This window comes from Mauremys mutica, chromosome 4, assembly GCF_020497125.1.
Source record: "Mauremys mutica isolate MM-2020 ecotype Southern chromosome 4, ASM2049712v1, whole genome shotgun sequence".
NCBI lineage: Eukaryota > Metazoa > Chordata > Testudines > Geoemydidae > Mauremys > Mauremys mutica.
Window position 1 is genome coordinate 161,961,970 of NC_059075.1, and position 25,881 is coordinate 161,987,850.

The 25,881-nt window shown below is 58.9% G+C and overlaps 2 protein-coding genes across 2 annotated transcripts; one reads left to right on the top strand and one right to left on the bottom strand.

Moving 5' to 3' along the window:
• Positions 1–2,319: 2,319 nt before the first annotated feature.
• Positions 2,320–6,832, bottom strand: LOC123369737 (zinc-binding protein A33-like). The gene is made up of 6 exons (XM_045015658.1): positions 6,419–6,832; positions 5,676–5,771; positions 4,370–4,603; positions 3,764–3,786; positions 3,535–3,659; positions 2,320–2,986 (listed from the first exon to the last, which is right to left on the bottom strand). Exons 1-6 carry the CDS (start codon positions 6,830–6,832, stop codon positions 2,445–2,447), a joined length of 1,434 nt encoding a protein of 477 aa, XP_044871593.1. The 3' UTR covers positions 2,320–2,444.
• Positions 6,833–10,259: 3,427 nt separating this feature from the next.
• On the top strand, positions 10,260–24,236 carry LOC123369736 (mitogen-activated protein kinase 7-like). The gene is made up of 7 exons (XM_045015657.1): positions 10,260–10,445; positions 11,130–11,355; positions 11,583–11,748; positions 15,432–16,558; positions 18,585–19,978; positions 20,147–20,274; positions 21,959–24,236. The coding sequence occupies exons 2-7, from the start codon at positions 11,142–11,144 to the stop codon at positions 22,110–22,112; spliced, it is 3,183 nt and encodes a 1,060-aa protein (XP_044871592.1). The 5' UTR covers positions 10,260–10,445; positions 11,130–11,141; the 3' UTR covers positions 22,113–24,236.
• Positions 24,237–25,881: the final 1,645 nt, after the last annotated feature.

The following is a 25,881-nucleotide window of genomic DNA, read 5'->3' on the forward strand; positions in this document are numbered from 1 at the left end:
AAACGAGAAGAAAGTTCGTATTGATAGAACAAGGAAAGATTTTTTACATTTCCATTGTTTCACCCAGAAAATGGTGATGGGTTTTTTTTAAACACAAAGTGAAACATTTTCACTTTTTCTGGTGGAAACTGAATGGAAATGATTTTGTAACGAAGTGAGATGATTTAACTTTCTATTGAAACTAAGTGAAATCCTCCTATTTCCATCAAATGAAATAGTTGGCTTTTCCTCGTTGTAACGAAGTGAAAATTGTAATTATGAAAAAGGGAAACGTTTATTGGTCGCAAATGAAAGAAAACCATCTTTCGAATTAGCTGAAATTTCAGCTTTCTCCGATTCAAAGCAATTTTCATTAGGACTCCAATCAACACGAAGTGCAGTTCAGGTTTTTGAGGGTTTTTTTTGTTTTTTTTTGGTAAAGATTCACAATATGTTGAATTTGTTTGATGGAAAAATCAATCGCTTTAGCTAGAGCAGACATTTTCTTGCAAAAAAAATCAGTTTAGATGAAGACATTTTTCGCTGGGAAATGTTTCTGCACAAACCATTTGGACCAGGCGAAGAGAGACAGCCCCTGCCCCTGAAAGCTCACAGTCTAAATAGACAAAGGCAGGATCATTCCCCCATTTTACACATGGGGAAACTGAGGCCCAAACCGATTCAGTGACTCCACGGCGGTCACATGGGGAGTCTGCGACAAAGCCAGGGATAGAACCCAGGTGTTCTGACACTCAGTCCCTACGAGACCCTGCTTCCCTCCCAGAGCTGGGGATAGAACCCAGGAGTCCTGGCTCCCAGCCCCCCCCATGCTCCAACTACTACTCCCCACTGCCCTCCCAGAGCTGGGGATAGAACCCAGGAGTCCTGGTTCATAGCCCCCTCTCCCCTGACTCTGACCTACTCAACACCACTGCCCTCCACCTACGGACAGAACAAATGTTGGGCAAGAAGTGGCTTTTCCATTGAGCAGGAAACACCAAGATTTCAAAAATATTTCAGTTCCCCCAAAATTCTTTTATTTTGAAAGTTTTTTGAAAAATGACGTTCGGGGGAAAAAAAATCACTTTGCGTCAATCAAAATATTACAGTCCAATTTCAACCTTTACCAAAAATTATTTCCTATAAACAGTTATGTATAATTATATTAAATAGATAATTGTTTATATACTTTTTAAAAAGCCAGTCTATGAAAGATTGTATACGAAATATTCATTGTATAAGTATACATATATCATGATATTTAAATATTCTATATAGCACATCATCGTCTAAGTTTAATTTTGACTTAAATTTATATTCTATGAATATTCGGCTGGGGAGAACTAGATTCGTAATTTATAATTTGGACGGATATTGATGGTTATTTTTAACCTTTTTTATTTTTTGTTATCAATTTAAACTTTCTCAGTTGCAGGAAATTCGGGGAGTGATTTCAACATAATGATCGTCTCTAAAGTTCACAAGCCACATTTGTCTTTGATTATCTGTCCAGTTCAATGATTACTAATGGAGATATTTTTTGGTCAGTTTGGGGGCGCGGACGGTGAAATTGACGTTGACAGATACAAATCCAATCCTTCCGACCTAAAGAGTGTTGGGCTGATAACGATGACAAATGTAAAATTCAAAAAAATCAAAACGAAACATCGCGTTGAAGCAAAAAACCCGAAATGCCCTGATGTGATTCTCCCCTGCCTGCCAGTCCCTCCTCCCCGAAATGTCATCAGAATGTTTCCATGGCATTTTTTCCCTACACGAACATGGTCCATCTTTGGAAAATTTCCCACCGCCTCTAGCCAGAACCCAGGAGCCCTGGTTCCCACGCCGGTACCTTATTACCCGTCCGAACCCGTCTAACAGCCAGTGGCTCGTGTTAGACCTTTCTCTGCTAGACTGAAGAGCCCACAATCACATCCGTTCCCCATGGAGGTACTTGTGGCCCGTGAGCTAGTCACCCTGTGGCCTTCTCTTTGTTCCTCTAAACCCCTCGAGCTCCGGGAGTCTCTCACGCTAAGGCAGGTTGTCCAATCCTTTAATCCTGGTTCTTCTCTGTCCCCCTCTCCAGTCGATCCACGTCCTTCTCGAGTGGTGGGCACCAGAACTGGACACAGGACCCCAGCCGCGGTCGCACCAAGGCCAAATAAACTTCTCGGCTCCTACTTGCCGTTCCCCTGTTTGTGCATCCCGGGATCACACCAGCTGGATCTTTAGATCCTTTTCGGAGTCCCTGCTTGGCAGGACACAGTCTGGCCTTGCGCTCGGCTCCTTCTTGCTTTGGAGAACCAAACCGCTGGGGTTGGTGGGTTTGAGAGTTTGTTTCGATGTGTAAGGTGGTGCTTATAAAGCCACTGGCTGGCTCTGGGGGGCAGGGAATGGGGCACGGGGCCTCTCCCCTCTAGGGGGCTGTGGCTCCGATCCGGCCCCAGGGCAGAGGAGCAGCTTGGTCAGGGCAAGGGGCAGATTTTCAGGGGGGTAGCGTTCCCCCCCGAATCATAGAGCCCGGGGCAGAAATAGGGATACACACTCTCTGCAAACCGGGCGCTGAACGTATAGAGGTGGGCCATGCCCCGGGCATCGTAGAAGGAAACCTGGCCCCCTTCATAGTCCAGGTACACCCCAATCCTGTGGGGCAGGGCCTGGGGGCGGAGCACCATCGGGGGCGTGTCCTTGGCCATGAGCTCGGCCCCGCCCCGGAGCCGAATGACCCAGAATCCCTTGCTGGGGGAGGCGTGGATCTTCCCTTTGCGGCTGACGGAGGCGTGGACCACGCCCAGCGTCCACGCCGGCTTCTCCCCGACCTCCACCTCCCAGTAGCGCCTCCCGGAGGCGAACGCCCCCGCGCCCAGCACGGCCACGCAGAAATCGAAGCGGGCGGGCGTGTCGGGGAGGGGCTGGCGGAGGTGGCCGTCCCGGACCCGGGTGCGATCCTCCGAGAGAACCAGGCAGGGATGAGCCGTGGCGGGATCCAGCGTCACCCGCGGGAGATCTGGGGAGGGAAACGGAGAAGGGGGGTAGGGGGCAGGGTTGGTTTAACATGGGACCCCCCTGTTGAGCCCCCCGCCCCACTCCCTGCAGCACAGCGCCCCCTAGTGCCGCACTGGGGCATTGGGGCCGGCCCTGACTGCCAGGGGAGAGCGCCCCCTACTGAGCCCACCCCACTCCCTGCAGCACAGCGCCCCCTAGTGCCGCACTGGGGCATTGGGGCCGGCCCTGACTGCCAGGGGAGAGCGCCCCCTACTGAGCCCACCCCGCTCCCTGCAGCACAGCGCCCCCTAGTGCCGCACTGGGGCATTGGGGCCGGCCCTGACTGCCAGGGGAGAGCGCCCCCTACTGAGCCCACCCCACTCCCTGCAGCACAGCGCCCCCTAGTGCCGCACTGGGGCATTGGGGTCGGCCCTGGCTGCCAGGGGAGAGCGCCCCCTGCTGATCCCACCCCGCTCCCTGCAGCACAGCGCCCCCTAGTGCTGCACTGGGGCATTGGGGCCGGCCCTGACTGCCAGGGGAGAGCGCCCCCTGCTGAAACCCATCTCTTACCTATGTTGAGGATGGATTTCATGTCCTTCCAGGCAGTATACTGGATCGGCCCTTTGAATTGCCCCAGAGTCTGTGATAGGGACCCCGTATTCGGCCCACAAGGGGTAGCCAGTTGCTGCTTCACCCTATGTAAGAGGGAAGAACCGCCCCCGCACCCCCCATAAGGTTGTGTTAGCGAGCAATGAGGATGGAGATGTGGGGGGAATCAGGGAATGAAGCTGCTTCTTACCAGTCCAGGGAGGATTTTATGTCCTACGAGGGGACAGACATGGAGAGAGAGAGAGAAGGAATTAGTATAGTTCTGCCTTTTTAAGACACTGTGGGGCACTGGGACTGGCTGGCTCAGCGGGACGGGGAATGAGACGCGGGGTCTTTCCCCTCTAGGGGGCGCCGACTCCCATCCGGCCCCATGGTGGGGGACTGGCTGGCTCAGCGGGGTGGGGAATGAGACATGGGGTCTTTCCCCCCTAGGGGGCGCTGACTCCCATCCGGCCCCATGGTGGGGGACTGGCTGGCTCAGCGGGATGGGGAATGAGACGCGGGGTCTTTCCCCCCTAGGGGGCGCCGACTCCCATCCGGCCCCATGGTGGGGGACTGGCTGGCTCAGCGGGACGGGGAATGAGACGCGGGGTCTTTCCCCCCTAGGGGGCGCTGACTCCCATCCGGCCCCATGGTGGGGGACTGGCTGGCTCAGCGGGACGGGGAATGAGACGTGGGGTCTTTCCCCTCTAGGGGGCGCTGACTCCCATCCGGCCCCATGGTGGGGGACTGGCTGGCTCAGCGGGATGGGGAATGAGACGTGGGGTCTTTCCCCCCTAGGGGGCGCTGGACTCACTGTCAGGAACTCCATGGAGTTCTGCTGGGGCAGGTGGGCCTGGGCCTCGGTGAGCATCTCCTGGGCTGCCTGGCATTTCCCCGCCAGCTCCTGCAGGTTCCTCTGCATCGCCCGCAGCTGGGCTCTGCCCGCCCGCCGCAGCCTCTCCTGCCACTCCGCCTCCCGGGCGGCCAGCCAGCCCCGCAGCTTCCCGAACTCCGTGGCAACGTGATCCTCCAGGCTGAGCACCATCGCCTGCAAAACACCGGCCAGCGGCTCCAACACCCCCTAGATACCCTCTAGCATCTCCTGAGCTAATACTGCAGGTACTAGAGCGAATACTCCCTGGGACCCAGCACCCCTTGGGCTAATACTCCCCGGTACCTCCCAGTATCCTTCTATAGCGAATACTCTCTGGGGTGCAGCAGCTGTCCAGCTAATACTCCCTGGTACCCAGCATTTCATGAGCTAATATCCCCGACATCCTTCTACAGCTAATACGCCCTGGTACCTAGCATTGCTCCAGCTACTTGAGTACCCAGCAACTTTCTAGAGCTAATGCTCCCAGGTACCTACCATCTGTGCATAGCAAATACCCCCGGGTACTCAGGTACCCAATATCTCCATATAGCTAATACTCCCAGGTACCTACCATCTGTGCATAGCAAATACCCCCGGGTACTCAGGTACCCAATATCTCCATACAGCTAATACTCCCAGGTACCTACCATCTGTGCATAGCAAATACCCCCGGGTACTCAGGTACCCAATATCTCCATATAGCGAATACTCCCAGGTACCGACCATCTGTGCATAGCAAACACCCCCTGGTACTCAGGTACCCAATATCCACATATAGCTAATACTTCCAGGTACTCACCATCTGTGCATAGCAAACACCCCCAGGTACTCAGGTACCCAAATCTCCATATAGCTAATACTCCCAGGTACCTACCATCTGTGCATAGTTAACACCCCCAGGTACTCAGGTACCCAATATCTCCATATAGCGAATACTCTCAGGTAATCAGGAATTAACTTCACTATACACCAAGTACCTCACATTCTCTCCAAGCTGTGGTAAGACTCAAGGTACCCCACCCCCAACCCTACCCTTACTAGGGTGACCAGATGTCCTGATTTGATAGGGACAGTCCCAATACTCAGGGCTTTTTCTTACATACCTGCCTACTACTCCCCACCCCTAGTCCTGATTTTTCACACTTGCTATCTGGTCACCCAGAGGGCTGCCTGCCTCCTCCCAGGGTCCCTCAGGTGGGGGGAGTCAGGGATCCCACCCTTCCCGGATCCACCCAGCCCCGGGTACCTGGTGGTTCCAAATCCTCTCTTCCTCCTCCGTCTTCAGCGTCAGGAGCCGAGCGAGGCTGGACTCCAGCTGGGCTATGGCTGAGGGCAGCTCCTCCTACAGGGCAGCAAACAGGCTGGAGGTGAGGGTGGGGGATCACAGGCCAGTGCCCCCAGCTCCAACCCACCAAGCGGCGCACAGAACCCAGGAGACCTGGCTCCCAGCCCCGTCGTGCGCCAACCCACCAGCCCCCACTCCCCTCCTAGAGCTGGGGAGAGAACCCAGGAGTCCTGGCTCCCAGCCCCGCCGTGCGCCAACCCACTAGACCCCACTCCCCTCCCAGAGCTGGGGAGAGAACCCAGGAGTCCTGGTTCCCAGCCCCCCCTGCTCTAACCCACCAGACCCCACTCCCCTCCCAGAGCTGGGGAGAGAACCCAGGAGTCCTGGTTCCCAGCCCCCCCTGCTCTAACCCATCAGCCCCCACTCCCCTCCCAGAGCTGGGGAGAGAACCCAGGAGTCCTGGTTCCCAGCCCCCCCTGCTCTAACCCACCAGACCCCACTCCCCTCCCCAAGCTGGGGAGAGAACCCAGGAGTCCTGGTTCCCAGCCTCCCCTGCTCTAACCATTAGACCCCACTCCCCTCCCAGAGCTGGGGAGAGAACCCAGGAGTCCTGGCTCCCAGCCTCCCCTGCTCTAACCATTAGACCCCACTCCCCTCCCAGAGCTGGGGAGAGAACCCAGGAGTCCTGGGGCTCCCAGTCTCACCTGATCCTGCCCAGTGGCCTGGTGGATGGGGAGGAACCGGAGGTTTTCGTATGAGGCTGGTTCCCTGCACAGCTCACCGGCGAATGCCCCACCTGCCACCCTCCGGGGTTCGCTGTGCTCCTGGCACCTGCCCCCTGGGTGCGCCCCCTCCCCTGCCCCACCAGGGCTCAGCCCCCTGGCCTGGTCGATCAGCTTCCTCAGCAGCCTGCAGGGGGCATATCTCCTGTCGGGGCAGGGCTCCCGGCATTCAGGGCAGGCAGGGGGGACACCCAGGGTGCCCCACGTAGTCTCGATGCAGCCCTGGCAGTAGACATGGCCGCAGGGCAGGGTGACGGGATCCTGCAGCCAGTCCAGGCACACGGGGCAGGAGAATTCCTCACAGAGAGACCCCAGCTGGGGGGCAGGAGAGGCCATGGGGGGCAGATCCTAGCTCCCAGCCTGCCTGCTCTAACCAGTAGACCCCACTGCCCTCCCTGGGCCGGGGGGAGAAGCCAGGAGCTGCTGTGCCTGGGCGCTCTGCCGGGAGGCCCAGGGAAAGGTGCGGCACAGGTTACATTTGCTCTACCCACGAGTTTATCACTCCCAGGGTGTGGGCCTGAGATCTCTGCTCAACACACCCAGCCGGTGAGAGATGCTCAGAGATAGACACGGAGTCCCAGCCAAAACACACCCACACTCACAGCCAGAATCTCACACACACACTCACCCCCACAGGCTAACAGCCAGAATCTCTCTCTCACACACACACACACACACACACACACACACACACACACACACACACACACACACACACACACACACACACACACAGCCAGCCAGCCAGCCAGCCAGCAACGCACAAACATGCTTGCCAAGGGTCTCTCTCTGTCTCCGTCACTCTCTCACACACTAACAGCCAGATTTACACACACACACACACACACACACACACACACACCCCACCCCTCCCGAGGCAGGTGATGAGCAGAGCCAGAGGCACCCCCGCAGCCCAGCAGGGGGCAGCCCAGCACTCGCTGCCTGGCAGCCCCGGCAGGGCAGGGTGGGTCTGGTGGGGATTAGATGTGTTGACCAACCGCAAACTCTAGGGGTAGGGGGCCAGGTCTCCGGTTGTCGACTGGAACGCCCAGTCGAAAAGGGACCCTGGTGGCTCTGCTCAGCACTGCTGACCGGGCCGTTAAAAGTCCGGTCGGTGGCGCAGCCGGGCTAAAGCAGGTTCCCTGCGGCTCCTGGAAGCAGCAGCATGTTCCCCCTCCGGCTCCTACGCATAGGGGCAGCTAGGGGGGTCTGCACGCTGCCCCTGTCCCAAGCACCAGCTCTGCAGCTCCCATTGGCTGGGAACTGCACCTCCAGGTAAGAGCCAGAGGGGGGACATGCCGTTGCTTCCGGGAGCTGCTTGAGGTAAGTGCTGCCCAGAGTCTGCACCCCTGAGCCCCTGCCCCAGGCCTGATCCCCCTCCCGCCCTCTGAACCCAGCCCGGAGCCGCCTCCTGCACCCCAAACCCCTCATCCCCGGCCCCACCCCCAACCTGGAGCCCTCACCCCCTCCTGCACCCCAACCCCCTGCCTCAGCCTGGAGCCCCCTCCCGCCCTCTGAACCCAGTCCAGAGCCTCCTCCTGCACCCCAAACCCCTCATCCCCGGCCCCACCCCCAACCTGGAGCCCTCACCCCCACCTGCACCCCCACCCCCTGCCTCAGCCTGGAGCCCCCTCCCGCCCTCTGAACCCAGTCCAGAGCCTCCTCCTGCACCCTAAACCCCTCATCCCCAGCCCCACCCCGAGCCCGCACCCCCAACCCAGAGCCCTCACCCCCTCCTGAACCCCAACCCCCTGCCCCAGGCCTGATCCTGCTCCCACCCTCTGAATCCAGCCCGGAGCCTCCTTCTGCACCCCAAACCCCTCCTCCCCGGCCCCCCCCCAGAGCCCGCAGCCCCAACCCGGAGCCCTCACCCCCTCCTGAACCCCAACCCCCTGCCCCAGGCCTGATCCCCCTCCCGCCCTCCGAACCCAGCCCGGAGCCTCCTCCTGCACCCCAAACCCCTCATCCCCGGCCCCACCCCAGAGCCCGCAGCCCCAACCTGGAGCCCTCACCCCCTCCTGAACCCCAACCCCCTGCCCCAGGCCTGGAGCCCCCTCCCGCCCTCTGAACCCAGCCCCGAGCCTCCTCCTGCACCCCAAACCCCTCATCCCCAGCCCCACCCCGAGCCCGCACCCCCAACCCGGAGACCTCACCCCCTCCTGCACCCCAACCCCCTGCCCCAGGCCTGGAGCCCCCTCCCGCCCTCCGAACCCAGCCCGGAGCCTCCTCCTGCACCCCAAACCCCTCATCCCCAGCCCCACCCAGAGCCCGCAACCCCAACCCGGAGCCCTCACCCCCTCCTGCACCCCAACCCCCTGCCCCAGGCCTGGAGCCCCCTCCCGCCCTCCGAACCCAGCCCGGAGCCTCCTCCTGCACCCCAAACCCCTCATCCCCGGCCCCACCCCAGAGCCCGCACCCCCAACCCGGAGCCCTCACCCCCTCCTGCACCCCAACCCCCTGCCCCAGGCCTGGAGCCCCCTCCCGCCCTCTGAACCCAGCCCAGAGCCTCCTCCTGCACCCCAAACCCCTCATCCCCAGCCCCACCCCGAGCCCGCACCCCCAACCCGGAGCCCTCACCCCCTCCTGAACCCCAACCCCCTGCCCCAGGCCTGATCCTGCTCCCACCCTCTGAATCCAGCCCGGAGCCTCCTCCTGCACCCCAAACCCCTCATCCCCGGCCCCACCCCAGAGCCCGCAGCCCCAACCCGGAGCCCTCACCCCCTCCTGAACCCCAACCCCCTGCCCCAGGCCTGATCCTGCTCCCACCCTCTGAATCCAGCCCGGAGCCTCCTCCTGCACCCCAAACCCCTCATCCCCGGCCCCACCCCCAACCTGGAGCCCTCACCCCCTCCTGCACCCCAACCCCCTGCCCCAGGCCTGGAGCCCCCTCCCACACTCCTCATTTCTGGCCCCACCCCCAGCCAGGGGCCTCCCCCCTCCTCCAGCCCCAGCCCCGTGAAAAGAAGTGAGGGTGGGGAGAGTGAGGGATGGAGGGAGGCGGGGGGGCGGGGCCTCAGGGAAGGGGCGTGGCAGGGGGCGTGGCAAGGCGATTCCCTTCTGTGTGAGTCACAAGTTGGCACCGCAACCCCTCTCTAGGGGTGACAATTCACCGCACCCTGGGGCTTCAATTGGATGGTCACGCCCCTCCCCCACAGCCGGGGAGAGAACCCAGGAGTCCTGGCTCCCAGCCCCCACTCCCCTCCCAGGGCGGTTCTTAATGGTCACTGGCCCTTTAATTTTCAGTCATCCATAAAACGTTGCTTGGCCCTTTAAATTCCCCCCTCTTCCACTGTTGCGCTCTGATTGGACAGATTTAATGAGGAAGTAATCGCTGATTGGTTAGATTCCTGAATTAGGCGAGACGGAGAAAGGTTCAATTTTCTCTTTCTGACTGGCAGGTTTGTCCATATTGGCCAATCGCTGAGAGAGGGCGGGACAGAGGGAAGAAAACAGCTCCACTTGCCTCTAAGCGCTCTTCCCATTTCCTGATTGGATAGGAACCGCACGCATTCTCCCTGTGATTGGTCAATCTCTGCTAAGAGGCGGGATTTAGAGGACTATAACGCCGTTGCCATGCGCAAAGAGAGGCCTCACATCCTTAGCTTTCTGATTGGCTGCATTCTCACTGAGCTAACCTCTGATTGGCCGAATCTTTGTAGAGGCGGGAATTGCGTGCGGAAACCGCCTCTCTTGCGGAGGGCCGCGCCCCCTCCTTGTGTGATTGGCTGATAGTCACGCGACCCGTCTACGATTGGCCCGTCCACGAGAAGGGGGCGGGATTTGGTCCCGCCAAACACCTGCGCGCTTCTGAGGGCACCGCCCCTGCCCGCCAGTCTGATTGGGCGGGTGGGCGGGAGCGGAGACATCCGGGCCCTCGGGGAAAGGCGCAGGGAGCGGCGGACCCGAGAGGGAACCAGCCCGGGGCTGGGAGGGTCCCGGGCGCGAGCCGGTGAGAGACACCAGGAGGCCCCGCCCCCTAGAACGCTCCCCTGCCTCGCCCCGCCCCTTGGGACTCTCCCCTATCCCGCCCCTTGCGGAGACCCCGCCCCTTGGAACTCTCCCCTGTCCCGCCCCCCATGGACTCTCCCCCGCCCCGCCCCTTGCGGAGACCCCGCCCCCTGAGAGGCGCCCCGCCCCTTGTGGAGGCCCCGCCCCCTGGGGACCGTTGGCCCCGCCCCACATGGGAGAGAGGCCCTGCCCCAGCCCCGCCCCCTGCAGAGACCCCCTGCCCCCTCCCCATAAGGGAGAGAGGCCCCGCCCCCTCCTTGCCTGGCCTGCCCCTTGCCCCGCCCCTCCCTCACCACAGCTGGTTGAAGCTCCGCCTCCCCTGTGCTCCCCATTTCCAGCCCCCTCCTGCACCCCCCTGTGCTGCCCCCTGCCCTGCTCCCCACCCCCCGGACTCCTGGGTTCTCTCCCCTGAGATACAGGGGTGACTCGTCCCCCCCTCCCCTGCCCCTGCTGGGTCCCCCGGACTCCTGGGTTCTCTCCCCTGGAGATACAGGGGTGACTCGTCCCCCCTCCCCTGCCCCTGCTGGGCCCCCCTGACCCCGGACTCCTGGGTTCTCTCCCAGGGCCGAGGGGGCCCGGGTGCCTCTCCCTGATCCCCCCCACCCGGCCTGCCTTCCCTCGGCAGGAGACGGGCGCCATGGCGGAGCCGCGGAAGGAGGAAGAGGAGGAGGCCGAGGAGCGGGGCAAGCGGGAGCCGGGCCACCGGGCCACCGTCGCGGCCAAGAACCTGGCCATCCTCAAGGCCCGCTCCCTGGACGTCACCTTCGAGGTGGGGGACGAGTACGAGGTCATCGAGACCATCGGCACCGGGGCCTATGGCGTGGTCAGCTCCGCCCGCCGCAGATCCACAGGTCAGCTCGGACACCTGGGTCCCATCCCCACTCTTGGGAGGGGCGTGGGGTCTAGTGGGTTGGGGAGGGACTGGGAGCCAGGACTCCTGGGTTCTCTTCTCAGCTCTGGGAGGGGAGTTAGGTCTGGGGGGTCAGAGCAGGGAGCCAGGACTCCTGGGTTCCATAGGGGAGGGCTGCGCAGGGGACAGTGTCTCTGCTCTGACCCTCCCTGCGCCATTTGCCTCCAGGCCAGCAGGTGGCGATCAAGAAGATCCCCAACGCCTTCGATGTGGTGATGAACGCCAAGCGCACCCTCCGTGAGCTCAAGATCCTCAAACACTTCAAGCACGACAACATCATCGCCATCAAAGACATCCTGAAACCCGCCGTGCCCTATGACGACTTCAAATCTGTGTGAGTGCCCGCCCGGACGCCTGGGTCCTATCCCCAGCCTGGGAGGGGAGTGGGGGCTAGTGGTTAGAACTAGGTGGGGTTGGTAGCCAGAAGTATGGGGAATAAGCAGGAAGAACTCAAATGCTAGTAAGTAAATACAACTATGACACCGTTGGCATCCCAGAGACCTGGTGGGATAATACGCATGACTGGGATATTGGTATTGACAGGTGCAGCTGGCTCAGGAAGGACCCGTAGGGAAAAAAGGGAGGAGGTGTTGCCTTATATATTAAAAATGTGCACACTTGGACTGAGAGTGAGATGGAAATGGGAGACGGATTTGTTGAACGTCTCTGGGTAAGGAGAAAAGGGGTAAAAACAAGGGTGATGTCATGGTAGGGGTCTACCACAGACCCCCTAACAGGAAGAAGAGGGGGATGAGGCTTTTTTTTAAACAGCTAACAGAACCAGCCACATCACAGGACTTGGTGGTGATGGAGGACGTCAACTACCCAGACATCTGCTGGGAAAATAACGCAGGAGGGCACAGATTATCCGACGAGTTCTTGGAATGTATTGGAGACAATTGTTTACTTCAGAAGGTGGAGAAAGCTACTCGGGGGGAGGCTGTTCTAGACTTGATTTTGACAAACGAGGAGGAACTGAAAGCGGAAGGCAGCTGCGGGGAAAGTGATCATGGAATGGTCGAGTTCATGAGTCTAAGGAATGGTAGGAGAGAAAACAGCAAAATAAAGACAACGGATTTCAAGAAGGCAGATGCTTGCAAACTCAGGGAGTTGGGTAGGTAAGATCCCATGGGAAGCAAATCTAAGGGGAAAAACAACTGAAGACAGTTGGCAGCTTTGCAAAGAGACACTATTAAGGGCACAAGAGCAAACGATTCCACTGCGTAGGAAAGACAGGAAGTGTGGCAAGAGCCCACCCTGGCTTAACCAGGAGATCTTCAATGACCTAGAAATCAAAAAAAGAGCCCTACAAAAAGTGGAAACTAGGTCAAATTACAGAGGATGAATAGAAACAAGTAACACAAGTACTTAGGGACAAAATTAGAAAGGTCAAGGCACAAAATGAGATCAAACTAGCTAGAGCCATGAAAGGAAACAAGAAAACATTCTAAAAAATACATTAGAAGCAAGAGGAAGACCAAGGACAGGGTAGGCCCGTTACTCAGTGGGGGAAAAATAATAACAGAAAATGTGGCAATGGCAGAGGTGCTTAATAACGTCTTTGTTTTGGTTTTCACCAAGAAGGTTGGTGGCGATTGGTTGTCTTAACGTGAATGCCAGTGAAAATGAGGTAGGATCAGAGGCTAAAATAGGAAAAGAAGAAGTTAAAAATTACTTCTACAAATTAGATGTCTTCAAATCACCAGGGCCTGATGAAATGCAGCCTAGAATACTCAAGGAGCTGACTGAGCAGATATCTGAGCCATTAGCGATTATCTTTGAAAAGTCATGGAAGGCGGGAGAGATTCCAGAAGACTGGAAAAGAGCAAATCTAGTGCCCATCTACAAACAGGGAAATTAGGACAACCCGGGGAATTACAGACCAGTCAGCGTCACTTCTGTACCCGGAAAGATAATGGAGCAAATAATTAAGCAATAAATTTGCAAACAGCTAGAAGATAATAAGGTGATAAGTAACAGTCAGCCTGGGTTTGTCAAGAACAAATCTTGTCAAACCAACCTGAGAGCTTTCTTTGACAGGGTAACGAGCCTTGTGGATAGGGGGGAAGCGGTAGACATGATATATCTTGACTTTAGTAAGGCTTTTGATACTGTCTTGCATGACGTTCTCATAAAGAAACTAGGGAAATACAACCTAGATGGAGCTATTAGTAGGTGGGTGCAAAACTGGTTGGAAACCTGTTGATGCTGTTGTGTTGGAGCCAGACCCTGGTCTCATTTACACCACTGCAAATCTGGAGTAGCTCTCAAGACTCCAGTGGCATCGCTCCAGATTTACACCAGTGTAACTGAGAGCAGAATGTGGCCTGCAATCTAGCTGAAGGGGCTAGGGGATAGCACAGTTACTCATTATTTAGGGCGAGAAGGAGGTAAGTCTGCTTGTGGCTAGAAATGAGGTTGGTATCACAGATGGGGTTAGTCCTCTTCACATGCCTTATTAGCACCATCAGCAAGGGAGTGGGTGAACATTTAAATAAGCCACAGTAAGAAGCAGCTTCTCTTCTGTTTGTTGTTGTAATACTTGGTTCATTTAAAAATAAATAAATAGCCCTAAGAACGTCAGTGACTGGTGGTGTGCTCTGCAGTGAATGCAGGGACATGATACAAGCTGTGTCCTTGTGGTAGTGTTTTGTTGGAAACCTGTTGATAGAGAGTAGGTATCAGTGGTTCACTGTCGTGCTGGAAGGGCATAACGAGTGGGGTCCCGCAGGGATTGGTTTAGGGTCAGGTTCTGTTCAGTGTCTTCATCAATGATGTAGATCATGTCATAGAGAGGACACTGATAAAGTTTGTGGATGATACCAAGCTGGGAGGGGTTGCAAGTGCTTTGGAGGATGGGATGAAAATTCAAAATGCTGTGGACAAACTGGAGAAATGGTCTGAAGTAAACCGGACGAAGTTCAGTAAGGAGAAATGCAAAGTGCTCCACTTAGGAAGGAACAATCAGTCGCACACACACAATGGGAAATGGCTGCCTAGGAAGGAGAACTGCAGAAAGGGATCTGGGGTCAGAGTGGATCACAAGCTAAATATGAGTCAACGGTGTAACGCTGTTGCAAAAAAGCAGACATCCTTCTGGGCTGTATTAGCTGGAGTGTTGTAAGCAAGACACAAGAAGTGATTCTCCTGCTCTACTCCGCACTGATTAGGCCTCAACTGGAGTATTGTGGGCAGTTCTGGGCACCACATTTCAGGAAAGATGTTGAAAAATTGGAGAAAGTCCAGAGAAGAGCAACAAAAATGAGGAAAAGTCTAGAAAACATGAGCTGTGAGGGAAGATTGAAAAAGTTGGGTATGTTTAGTCAGGAAAAGAGAAGACTGAGTGGGGACATGAGAAGAGTTTTCCAGTACATAGAAGGTTGTTACAAAGAGGAAGGAGAAGAATTGTTCTCCTTAACCTCTGAGGACAGGACAAGAAGCAATGGGCTTAAACAGCAGCAAGGGAGGTTTAGGTTGGACATTAGGAAAAACTTCCTAACTGTCAGGGTGGTTCAGCACTGGAATAAATTGCTCAGGGAGGTTTTGGAATCTCTGTCACTGGAGATTTTTAAGAGCAGGTTGGACAAACACCTGTCAGGGATGGTCTAGATAATGCTTAGTCCTGCCTTGAGTGCAGGGGGCTGGACTAGACGACCTCTCGAAGTCCCTCCCAGTCCTGTGATTCTATGACTCCTGGGTTCTGTCCCCAGCTCTGGGAAGAGAGTGGGGTTTAGTGGGTAGAGCTAGGTGGGGTTGGTAGCCAGGACACCTGGGTCCTACCCCCCAGCTCTGGGAAGGGAGTGGGGTCTAGTGGTTAGAGCGGGGGGGGCTGGGAGGCAGGACTCCTGGGATCTCTCCCTGGCTCTGGGAGGGGAGTGGGGTCTAGTGGGTTAGAGCAGGGAGGCCTGGGAGTTCGGGCCGCTGGGTTCTATAGGGAGGGGAGTTTAGTGAGTTAGCAGGGGCTGGGAGCCAGGACTCCTGGGTCCTCTCCCCGCTGACCTCCCCATCCTCCGGCAGGTACGTGGTGCTAGACCTGATGGAGAGCGATCTTCACCAGATCATCCACTCCTCCCAGCCCCTCACGCTGGAACACGTCCGATACTTCCTCTACCAGCTGCTCCGGGGCCTCAAATACATCCACTCGGCCAACGTCATCCACCGCGACCTGAAGCCCAGCAACCTGCTCATCAACGAGAACTGCGAGCTGAAGATCGGCGATTTCGGCATGGCCCGGGGGCTGTGCACCAAGCCCGACGAGTACAAGTACTTCATGACGGAATACGTGGCCACGCGGTGGTACCGGGCCCCGGAACTGATGCTCTCCCTCCACGAGTACACCCAGGCCATCGACATGTGGTCCGTCGGCTGCATCTTCGCCGAGATGCTGGGCCGCAAGCAGCTCTTCCCCGGGAAGAATTACATCCACCAGCTGCAGCTGATCATGACGGTGCTGGGCACGCCGTCCGCCAAGGTGATCCACGCCATCGGGGCCGACCGGGTGCGGGCCTACATCCAGAGCCTGCCCTCCCGCCAGCCGGTGCCCTGGGAGAGCCTCTACCAGCAGGCCGACCGCTCGGCCTTGGCGCTGCTGGCCAAGATGCTGCGCTTCGACCCCCGGGAGCGGATCGCCGTGGCCGAGGCCCTCAAGCACCCCTTCGTGGCCAAGTACCACGACCCGGACGACGAGCCCGGCTGCGTGCCCGCCTTCGACTTCGACTTCGACAAGCAGGTGCTCACCAAGGAGCGCATCAAGGAGGCCATCGTGGCCGAGATCCGCGACTTCCACGCCCGCCGCGAAGGGATCCGCCGGCAGATCAGTTTCAAGCCCGCCCTCCGGCCGGCGGCCGCCGCCGCCCCGCCCGCCGCCGCCGCCCCCTTGCGCTGCCAGGACGTGGACATGCCCAGTGCGGGCTCCACCGGGGGAGACTACGCCATGGAGTCGCCAGCCCCCGGGGAAGTCCCGTACCCTCCGGAGACCATCGACCTGACCTCGCCCGGGGCTCCCCCGCAGCCCGAGGGGCCGGCCGAGGTGAAGGCGGAGCCGGAGGCCGCGCCGCCCAAGAGGGAGGGGGCCATCTCGGACGACACCAAGGCGGCGCTCAAGGCTGCGCTGCTGAAGTCGGCTCTGCGCAATAAGAACAAAGGTGAAAGGCTGGGATGCCTGGGTTCTCTCCTCCTCTCTGGGTGGGGAGTGGGGTCTAGTGGTTAGAGCAGGGGGGCTGGGAGCCAGGACTCCTGGGTTCTCGCCTCCTCTCTGGGAGGGGAGTGGGGTCTAGTGGTTAGAGCAGGGGGGCTGGGAGCCAGGACTCCTGGGTTCTCTCCTCGCTGGGTGTGGAGTGGGGTCTAGTGGTTAGAGCAGGGGGGGCTGGGAGCCAGGACTCCTGGGTTCTATTTCTGATTTTCATAGAATCGGAGACATGTGGGACTGGAAGGGACCTTAGTAGGTCGTCTAATCCAGTCCCCTGCACTCATGGCAGGACCCAGTATTATCTAGACCATCCCTGACAGGGGTTTGTCTAACCAGCTCTTAAAAATCTCCAGTCATGGAGATTCCACCACCTCCCTAGGCAATTTATTCCAGTGCTTAACTGCCCTGACAGTGAGGGAGTTTTTCCTAATGTCCAACCTCAACCGCCCTTGCTGCAATTTAAGCCCATTGCTTCTTGTCCTGTCCTGAGAGGTTAATGAGAACAGTTTTTCATCCTCCTCCTTGTAACAACCTTGAAAACCGTTCTCATGTCCCCTCTCAGTCTCCTCTTCCGCAGACTCAGCAAACCCAGGTCTTTCAATCTCCCCTCCCAGCTCCTGGTTTCCAGACCTTGAACCATTTTTGCTGCTCTTCTCTGAACTCTCTCCAATTTGTCCACATCCTGCCTGAAATGTGGGGCCCAGAACCGGACCCAATACTCCAGCTGCTTCTGTAGCAGCGCGGAGCAGAGCGGAAGAATCACTTCTCGCGTCTTGCTCACAACCCTCCTGCTGATACAGCCCAGAAGGAGGTTCGCTTGTTTTGCAGCAGCGTTACACTGTTGACTCAGATTTAGCTTGTGATCCACTCTGACCCCCCCCGATCCCTTTCCACAGTTCTCCTTCCTAGGCAGCCATTTCCCATTGTGTGTGTGTGCGACTGATTGCTCCTGCCTAAGTGGAGCACTTTGCATTAGTCCTTATTGAATTTCATCCTATTGACTTCAGACCATTTCTCCAGTTTGTCCATTTTGAATTTTCATCCTCTCCTCCAAAGCACTAGCAGCCCCTCCCCGCTTGGGATCGTCCGCAGACGTTATCAGTGTATCTCTGGGCCATTAGCTAAATTGTTGATGAAGATACTGAACAGAACAAGACCCCGAACAAATCCCTGCGGGACCCCACTTGTTATGTCCTTCCAGCACGACTGTGAACCACTGATAACGACTCTCTGGGAGCAGTTTTCCAACCAGTTTTGCACCCACCCTGTAGTAGCTCTATCAAGGCTGCATTTCCCTTGTTTGTTTATGAGGCGGTCGTGTGAGACAGGGATTAGTGTAATCTTGCTGTTTTCTTCCTGTCTCTGCCTTTGCTTGGATAGTGGGGGCTGTGGGTCGGGAGTGAGGGGCACCAGCAGAGCTGGGGAGGCAGGGCCGGGCTGGCAGGCTGCGGGTCGGGAGTGAGGGGCACCGGCAGAGCTGGGGAGGCAGGGCCGGGCTGGCAGGCTGCGGGTCGGGAATGAGGGGCACCGGCAGAGCTGGTGGGGCAGGGCTGGGCTGGCAGGGCCTGCGGGTCGGGAGTGAGGGCCACCGGCAGAGCTGGGGGGCCAGGGCTGGGCTGGCAGGGGCTGCGGGTCAGGAGTGAGGGGCACCAGCAGAGCTGGGGGGGGCAGGGCTGGGCTGGCAGGGGCTGCGGGTCGGGAGTGAGGGGCACCGGCAGAGCTGGTGGGGCAGGGCTGGGCTGGCAGGGGCTGCGGGTCGGGAGTGAGGGCCACCGGCAGAGCTGGGGGGGGCAGGGCTGGGCTGGCAGGGGGCTGCGGGTCAGGAGTGAGGGGCACCAGCAGAGCTGGGGGGGGCAGGGCTGGGCTGGCAGGGGCTGCGGGTCGGGAGTGAGGGGCACCAGCAGAGCTGGGGGCGGGCCAGGGCCGGGCTGGCAGGGGCTGCGGGTCGGGAATGAGCTGACTCCTCTCTGCTTTGTTGCCAGACACCCAGTGCTCCGTGCCGGAGGCCCCGGACGTGCGGAAGCCGGTGACGGCCCAGGAGCGGCAGCGGGAGCGGGAGGAGAAGCGGAAGCGGCGCCAGGAGCGGGCCAAGGAGCGGGAGAAGAAGCAGAAGGAGAAGGAGCGGAAGGAGCTGCGGCGCGGGGACGTGCTGGGTGGGCTGGTGCTGAGCGAAAACGACCGCAGCCTCCTGGAGCGATGGACCAAGATGATTGACCGGAACCACCAGAAGCCGGCTCACAACGGGCCCACAGACCATGTTCCGGCTGTGCCTGCCGGGCACGTTCCACCGGGAGCCACCGGCCAACTCCCAGCTGCACCTGGTGGTCACGTTCCATCGGGAGCCACCGGCCACCTCCCAGCTGCACCTGCTGGTCACGTTCCATCGGGAGCCACCGGCCACCTTCCAACCACGCCTGCTGGTCACGTTCCATCGGGAGCCACCGGCCACCTTCCAACCACGCCTGCTGGCCATGTAACACTGGGAGCAGCTGGGCAACTCCCAGCCACCCCTGCTGGCCACCTTCGACCAGGAGCCACTGGCCAACTCCCAGCCACCCCTGCTGGCCACCATCAACCAGGAGCCGCTGGCAACCTCCCAGCCACCTCTGCTGGCCACCTTCAGCCAGGAGCCACTGGCCACCTCCCAGCCACTCCTGCTGGCCACCTTCAACCAGGAGCCGCTGGCCACCTCCCAGCCACTCCTGCTGGCCACCTTCAACCAGGAGCCGCTGGCCACCTCCCAGCCACTCCTGCTGGCCACGTTCCTCTGGGTGCCGTTGGCCACCTCCCAGCCACGAGCTTCCCCGAGAAGGCGCCAGCCGGTGGCGGCCCCAAACTCACCGTACTGCCGATAGTGGCAGATCCAGCCCACGGCTCGGTCCCCAACATGGTCCAATACTTCCCAGCCCCGCCCGGCCCCTTCCCTCCGGTTCTGGTGGCCCCCACACCTTGCCACAAAGCTTCGGCTAAACCCGAGTGCCTCCTGAGTGTCAAATACGCCCCGGGTCAGATCTTCCAGACCCCCTTTGGCCTGGCGGGGATCAGCGCATGGCCCGGTGTCCAGTGCCCAGAGAACTGGGCCGTGGCCGGGAGGCCGGCACCTGGGGAAGTCCCGACGACGCCTAGCGGGGCACCGCCGCAAGACGGGCCATCAGTCCGTGCCGTGGGCAGCCTTGTGACACCAGGCAGGGAGGGCGTGGGGTTAGATCCGGCCGTCTTCCTGCAGGAGATGGGGAAGAGGGCGCCGGACCCGGCAGTGGGAGGAGTCAAAGGGCCCGGCCAGCATCCGATCGCCACGACCGCGTCGCCGGAAACCGCCCCCACCACGGAGTCGCCTGACATCACCATGGTCACGCACCAGCTTTCCAAGTCGCAGGTAACGGGGCCTCTCCCCTCTAGGGGGCGCCAGCACTGATCCGGCGAGGTGGGCCTGGGTGGGGCGTCCCCGTCTCTGCCGGGGAGCAGCCGGTCGGGCAGGATCCTGCCCCGGGTGGGGATGGGCCCTGGGGGGCGCCACGCTCACCGTGTCTCGCTGCCATCGCAGGTGGAGGATCTCCTGCCGCCGGTCTTCTCGGTGACCCCCAAGGGCAGCGGCGCAGGCTACGGCGTGGGCTTTGACCTGGAGGAGTTCCTGAATCAGTCCTTCGACATGGTGGGGGAGAACAGGGACAGGTGAGAGCTCCGCACAGCAGGGACAGCTCCCCGCTGCTCTAACCACTAGACCCACTGCCCTCCCAGGGCCGGGGAGAGAACCCAGGAGTCCTGGCTCCCAGCCCCTCCCCTGTGCTGATCCATTAGGTCCACTCATGAGTGTTCTTCAGGCACTTCAAGCTTTCTATAGGTCAGGCTCCCTGGACAGACTACATCTCCCATGGTGCACCATGGTTTTCCCCTCTGGCTGAGCTGCCGCAGTGCATCCTGGGAGTAGTGGCTGGGTTATCTCATTCTGCCCTCTGAGATGGGCTCCCTCATCGGACTGCATCTCCCACAGTGCACCCTGATTCCCCTCTGCGAGGGGAGGCGGTGCACCATGGGAATCCCTGGTCATTGTGCATCATGGGAGATGTAGTCTGGCTGGGGAGTCCTACCCACGGCAAGAAGATATGATGTGTTACCCGCACACTCTTGGGCACCCGCCCTTTCCCCATCCCTAGGGCGCTGGGAAAAAGGCACCTACCCCTATCCAGTTCCTGGCCAGACCCAGTTCCTAGGGTCAGGAGAGGCAGCGCGCTCAGGGCTGCGGCACAGGGGGTTGGGGTGTGGGGCGGTGCAGGCTCTAGGGTGGGGCCAGGGATGTGGGGTTCGGGGTGCAGGAGGGGGCTCAGGGCTGTGCAGAGGGGGTGCAGGGGGTGTGGGGCGGGGGATGAGGGGTTCAGGGTGCAGGAGGGGGCTCAGGGCTGTGCAGAGGGTTGGGGTGCAGGGAGTGTGGGGCTGGGGATGAGGGGTTCGGAGTATGGGAGGGGGCTCAGGGCTGTGCAGAGGGGGTGCAGGGGGTGTGGGGCAGGGCTGGGGATGAGGGGTTTGGGGTGCGGGGGGGCTCAGGGCTGTGCAGAGGGTTGGGGAGCAGGGGGTGTGGGGCTGGGGTTGAGGGGGTTCGGGGTGCGGGGGGGGATCAGGGCTGTGACGAGGGTTGGGGAGCAGAGGGTGTGGGGCTGGGCTGGGGGGTTCGGGGTGCAGGAGGGGGCTCAGGGCTGTGCAGAGGGGGTACAGGGGGTGTGGGGCAGGGCTGGGGATGAGGGGTTCGGGGTGCGGGGGGGGCTCAGGGCTGTGCAGAGGGTTGGGGAGCAGGGGGTGTGGGGCTGGGCTGGGAGGTTCGGGGTGCAGGAGGGGGCTCAGGGCTGTGCAGAGGGTTGGGGTGCAGGGGGTGTGGGGCTGGGGATGAGGGGTTTGGAGTGGTGGGAGGGGGCTCAGGGCTGTGCAGAGGGTTGGGGTGCAGGGGGTGTGGGGCTGGGCTGGGGGGTTCGGGGTGCAGGCTGCCCCGGGGCTGTGGTGGGGACAGAGGACTCCCCGCCGCGGCCCTGCGCGCCCCATCCCTCTCTCCTCCCATGCGGCCGCGCGGCTCGGAGGGAGCCGACCCGCCCCCCAAGTCGATTTGCGCCTCGCCACTCGAAGAACCAGAGCGAGATCAGGCCTCGGCCCTTACAGCGGCTCAGCCAGAAGGGAGCTCCTGGGGCATCATGGGAGATGTAGTCAAGCTAAGGCCCTGGAACTACAGCTTCCATGAAGCTCTGCAGCAACTTTGGCTCATGGGTTCAAATCCTTCCCGGTCCCACTGGGAGGGGGCTCGGGGTTCTTATCTGGCCTGGCCCGACGTCCGTCCGACTGATCTCTCTCTTTGTCTTCCTCCTCCCCGCAGCCAGGGCGATTCAGCCCCTCTCTCGGCCTCCCTGCTGGCTGACTGGCTCGAGGTCCATCGGATGAACCCCGCCGATATGGAGTCCCTCCAGCAGGAGCTGCAGCTGGGCTCTCCCATGATCCTCTCCGACATTCCCGACCTCCAGGATGCCTGAGGCTGAGATCCCAGCTCCCTTGTGCCTCCCCTCCCCATGGGGCAGGCCGGGACCAACCCCTCTCTTCCCCTCCCCCTGAGGTCAGGACCAGCTACGCATCAGGGTCTCGATGGGGCAAGCAACGAGTAGACACTTCCCCCTCCCGATCGCCTGGGTCCGTGGCTGGTTTTGCCTGCTGTCCTGTCAGGCCTCATGTTAGGCAGGGTCAGGAGGGCTCCATGCATGGCTGGGAGAGCTTGACCCAGCGGGCACTGTGCTGCGGGGCAAGGGCTCACGGGGGCGCCGTCCCCTGGGAGTCGGTGCTGGCTCCGATGTCCCAGAGCAGCACTAGGGGGCGCTGCAATGCAGTATGGGTGTGTTTTGATTTCCTTCCTGACCCCTCTGAGTTGCCCTGGAGCATGAGTGTGGCTCACCCGTCTCTGACTCTTACTAAGCCGAGCTGCCTGGGGAATCCCCGCCCTCGGTGGAATGGGCCAGCGCTGCTGAGGCCTCGCTTTGATCCCCGCCCACGCTGCAGCATCGAGGATTTAGCCCGGGCTTGATCCCGTGGGATGTGAATCATCATCCTGCTGCGTCAGCCCAGCTGTCTCCTGTCATTTCCCTTCTCCTCATTCCTACCTCCGTCTCCCTCCTCGAACTCTGATTTCTCATCCCGTCCCCTAACACCCACCTTGCTCCCCCACCGATCCCGATCCTTACAGCCATTTAAACACCTAACTCCGACCAGGAGCTTTAGGAGCACAAATCTCGCCGGAAGTCAGTAGGGTTCAGGATCCTAATGGCTTGGATCGCTGTGAGATTCAGGAGCCTAAATCCTGTAAGCCATTTGGACGGTATCTCTTCTTGCGTCAATCTAATCCCCACCCCCTTCAGTGGACACGGAGAACCACTGATCACTGTCCTCTTGTAACAGCTCTGAACATCTTTGACGACTGTTTTCCGGCCTCCCTTCCATCTTCTTTTCTCTAGACTAACGATGCCGGTTTTTTAACCTTTCCCCGTAGGTCGGGTTTCTAAACCTTTGGTCATGTTTGTTTCTCCCCTCTGGACTCTGTCTAATTTGTCCACATCTTTCCTAACATCCAGCACTGGACACACTGCTCCAGCTGAAATCTCACCAGGGCCGAGCAGAGGGGAGAATCGCCTCCCATGTCTTACATATGACACCCCCGTTAATACACCCCGAATGACATGAGCCTTTTTTGCCACTTTCATTTAGAGGCGAGTGACATTTTCTACTACAAACCCCGCAAATTCGGTGTAACCGAAACCTTTCAAAAAGCTGGCCTTGGTTTTGCTGAATTGTTTTGGTTGGAAAACCAGCCGAAAAACTCCAAGGACAATAAAAAAAATTGACATCTTAGAGCCGAAACGTTTTCATTTTTCAATTCCAAATTTAATATAATTTAAAAAAAAAATTAAAACCAGAAAGCCACAGAAACCTTTTGTTTTGACACTTTCGGAGTCGAGTTTTCTCTTGGAAGCGGCTGTTCGTACAGAAATTAACTGTTAAAAAGGTAAAAAAAAAACAGCTCAAAATAGTTAGTTCGACTGAAAACAGACTTTTTTTCTTTTTGATTTGCCAGACGTTTTTAAAAATTGCGTTTTCTGTTTGGCCCAAAATGATTTTTTTTTTTGCAAAAAACCGAATACTCCGTCAGCTCCCACTCTGCGTTGATTCTAATCTCCAATCCCCTCTTTACTTTCCTAATATAATCTCCATTCTCATTGTTTTAACCTGTCTAATCTAATCTTCACTCAGTGTGTCATGTATTATCTAGTCTCCTTTTAATCTACCAAATTTAACCCCCAATATAATCTCTTCCCCTTTTTACCTGCATAGTCTAATCTCATTCTCAAATCTAATCCCTAAAAGCTGCTCAGAACTTTTTTTAATTGAAACAACTGGTTTCCATTTTAAAAAAGCCGTTTTGACAACACCGATTTGCCCCCACAAATGGTATCATTTCAACTCACTGTTGTTTGCAGAAATAGAATGTTTTCTTTGAAAATGTCAGACATTTCAGTATTTTGTTTGGGAACGACCTTTCATTTTGATATTTATTTTATACCAAACAAAAACAAAAAAATTCCTCTTGTTTTGAATGAACCAAAATGAAACATTTTGACCCAAACTGAACTTTTTTGGCTTGCACAAAAAATCTTGCTATTTTGGGGTGAAAAAAAATCTCAAAGTTTTTCCGGGAACAGAAAATCCATTTTCCGATCAACTGTCCTAATCCCCAGGGTGTGTCTAATCTAATCCCCAATCTCTTTCATTTTCCTGTTTTATCCAATCCCACTGCCTATCGTCATCTAATCCCCAGTCTTCTCAGATTCACCCAGGGAGCAGAGACTCAAACCTAGGCACCCGGAAGCAGGCGACTTACCTGATCCACGCGCACCTGCGCGCCCTTCAGCACCCATGGAAAAAAATGAGTGGGTGCTTAGCACCCACCGGCAGCCAGCTCCCCCCCCAGCGCCTGCCACGGCCCCGCCAATCAACTTCTGCCCCTCCCTCCCAGCGCCTCCCGCCCGCTGCGATCAGCTGTTCTGCGGCGTGCAGGAGGCGCTGGGGGGGGAGGGGAGGAGCGGGGATGGGGTGCGGTTGGGGGAGGGGCAGGCGCAGGGTGGGGGTTTGGGGGAAGGGGTGTAGTGGGGGCAGAGCCGGGGGCTGAGTGCGTTCTATGCGGCTGTTCCCAAGGGGCCCCACCCCAGAGCTGGCTGCGTCTCAGGGCCAGGCGAGCTGTTCCTGGGCAGTGTTCGATGCGGCTGTTCCCAAGGGGTTCCCAAGGGATCAGGGTGGCGCTGTGGGTGGGGTCTGGCTAGAGGGGGCGTGTCTCTGGGACTGGGGCGGGGCTGTGGGTGGGGTCAGGACAGAGGGCGTGTCTCTGAGATCAGGGGGTGGGGCTGTGGGTGGGTTCTGGATAGAGGGGCGTGTCTCTGGGATCAGGGCGGGGCTGTGGGCGGGGTCTGGATAGAGGGGCGTGTCTCTGGGATCAGGGGCGGGGCTGTGGGCGGATTCTGGATAGAGGGGCGTGTCTCTGGGATCAGGGGGCGGGGCTGTGGGCAGGGTCTGGATAGAGGGGCGTGTCTCTGAGATCGGAGGTGGGGCTGTGGGCGGGTTCTGGATAGAGGGGCGTGTCTCTGGGATCAGGGGGCGGGGCTGTGGGCGGGTTCTGGATAGGGGGCGTGTCTCTGGGATCAGGGGGCGGGGCTGTGGGCGGATTCTGGATAGAGGGGCGTGTCTCTGGGATCAGGCCGGGGCTGTGGGCGGGGTCTGGATAGAGGGGCGTGTCTCTGGGATCAGGGGGCGGGGCTGTGGGCAGGGTCTGGATAGAGGGGCGTGTCTCTGGGATCAGGGCGGGGCTGTGGGCGGGTTCTGGATAGAGGGGCGTGTCTCTGGGATCAGGGGGCGGGGCTGTGGGCGGGTTCTGGATAGAGGGGCGTGTCTCTGGGATCAGGGCGGGGCTGTGGGCGGGGTCTGGATAGAGGGGCGTGTCTCTGGGATCAGGGGGCGGGGCTGTGGGTTGTTCACTCCCCCTGCTCCGGGATAGGGTGAGTGTCTCCGGGGCCGGGGTCCCTTCCCCTGGTGCCGAGACCTCCCCCCTTCCCCCCCTTACAGCTCTGCCCCTCATCACCCTGGACCCGGCCCCCAGCCACCCCAACCTGCTGCTGTCCCCGACCTGCTCCCCGTCCGGCTGGTGACGAGCCCCAGGAGGAGGCGCCCGAGGGCCCTGAAGGCTTCAGCCAGAGCGTGTGTGCGCCG

What these genes read in the sequence shown, in the direction of transcription:
- LOC123369737 (XM_045015658.1), bottom strand. Translation starts at nt 6,832, where the DNA reads ATGGCCTCTCCTGCCCCCCAGCTGGGGTCTCTCTGTGAGGAATTCTCC. An exon ending in ACTCCATGGAGTTCCTGACA is followed by an intron (nt 3,787 to 4,369) that starts GTGAGTCCAGCG and finishes GTCCCCTCGTAG; the next exon opens with GACATAAAATCCTCCCTGGA. An exon ending in ATAAAATCCTCCCTGGACTG is followed by an intron (nt 3,660 to 3,763) that starts GTAAGAAGCAGC and finishes CCTCTTACATAG; the next exon opens with GGTGAAGCAGCAACTGGCTA.
- LOC123369736 (XM_045015657.1), top strand. Translation starts at nt 11,142, where the DNA reads ATGGCGGAGCCGCGGAAGGAGGAAGAGGAGGAGGCCGAGGAGCGGGGC. An exon ending in TATGACGACTTCAAATCTGT is followed by an intron (nt 11,749 to 15,431) that starts GTGAGTGCCCGC and finishes ATCCTCCGGCAG; the next exon opens with GTACGTGGTGCTAGACCTGA. An exon ending in TCTGCGCAATAAGAACAAAG is followed by an intron (nt 16,559 to 18,584) that starts GTGAAAGGCTGG and finishes CTTTGTTGCCAG; the next exon opens with ACACCCAGTGCTCCGTGCCG.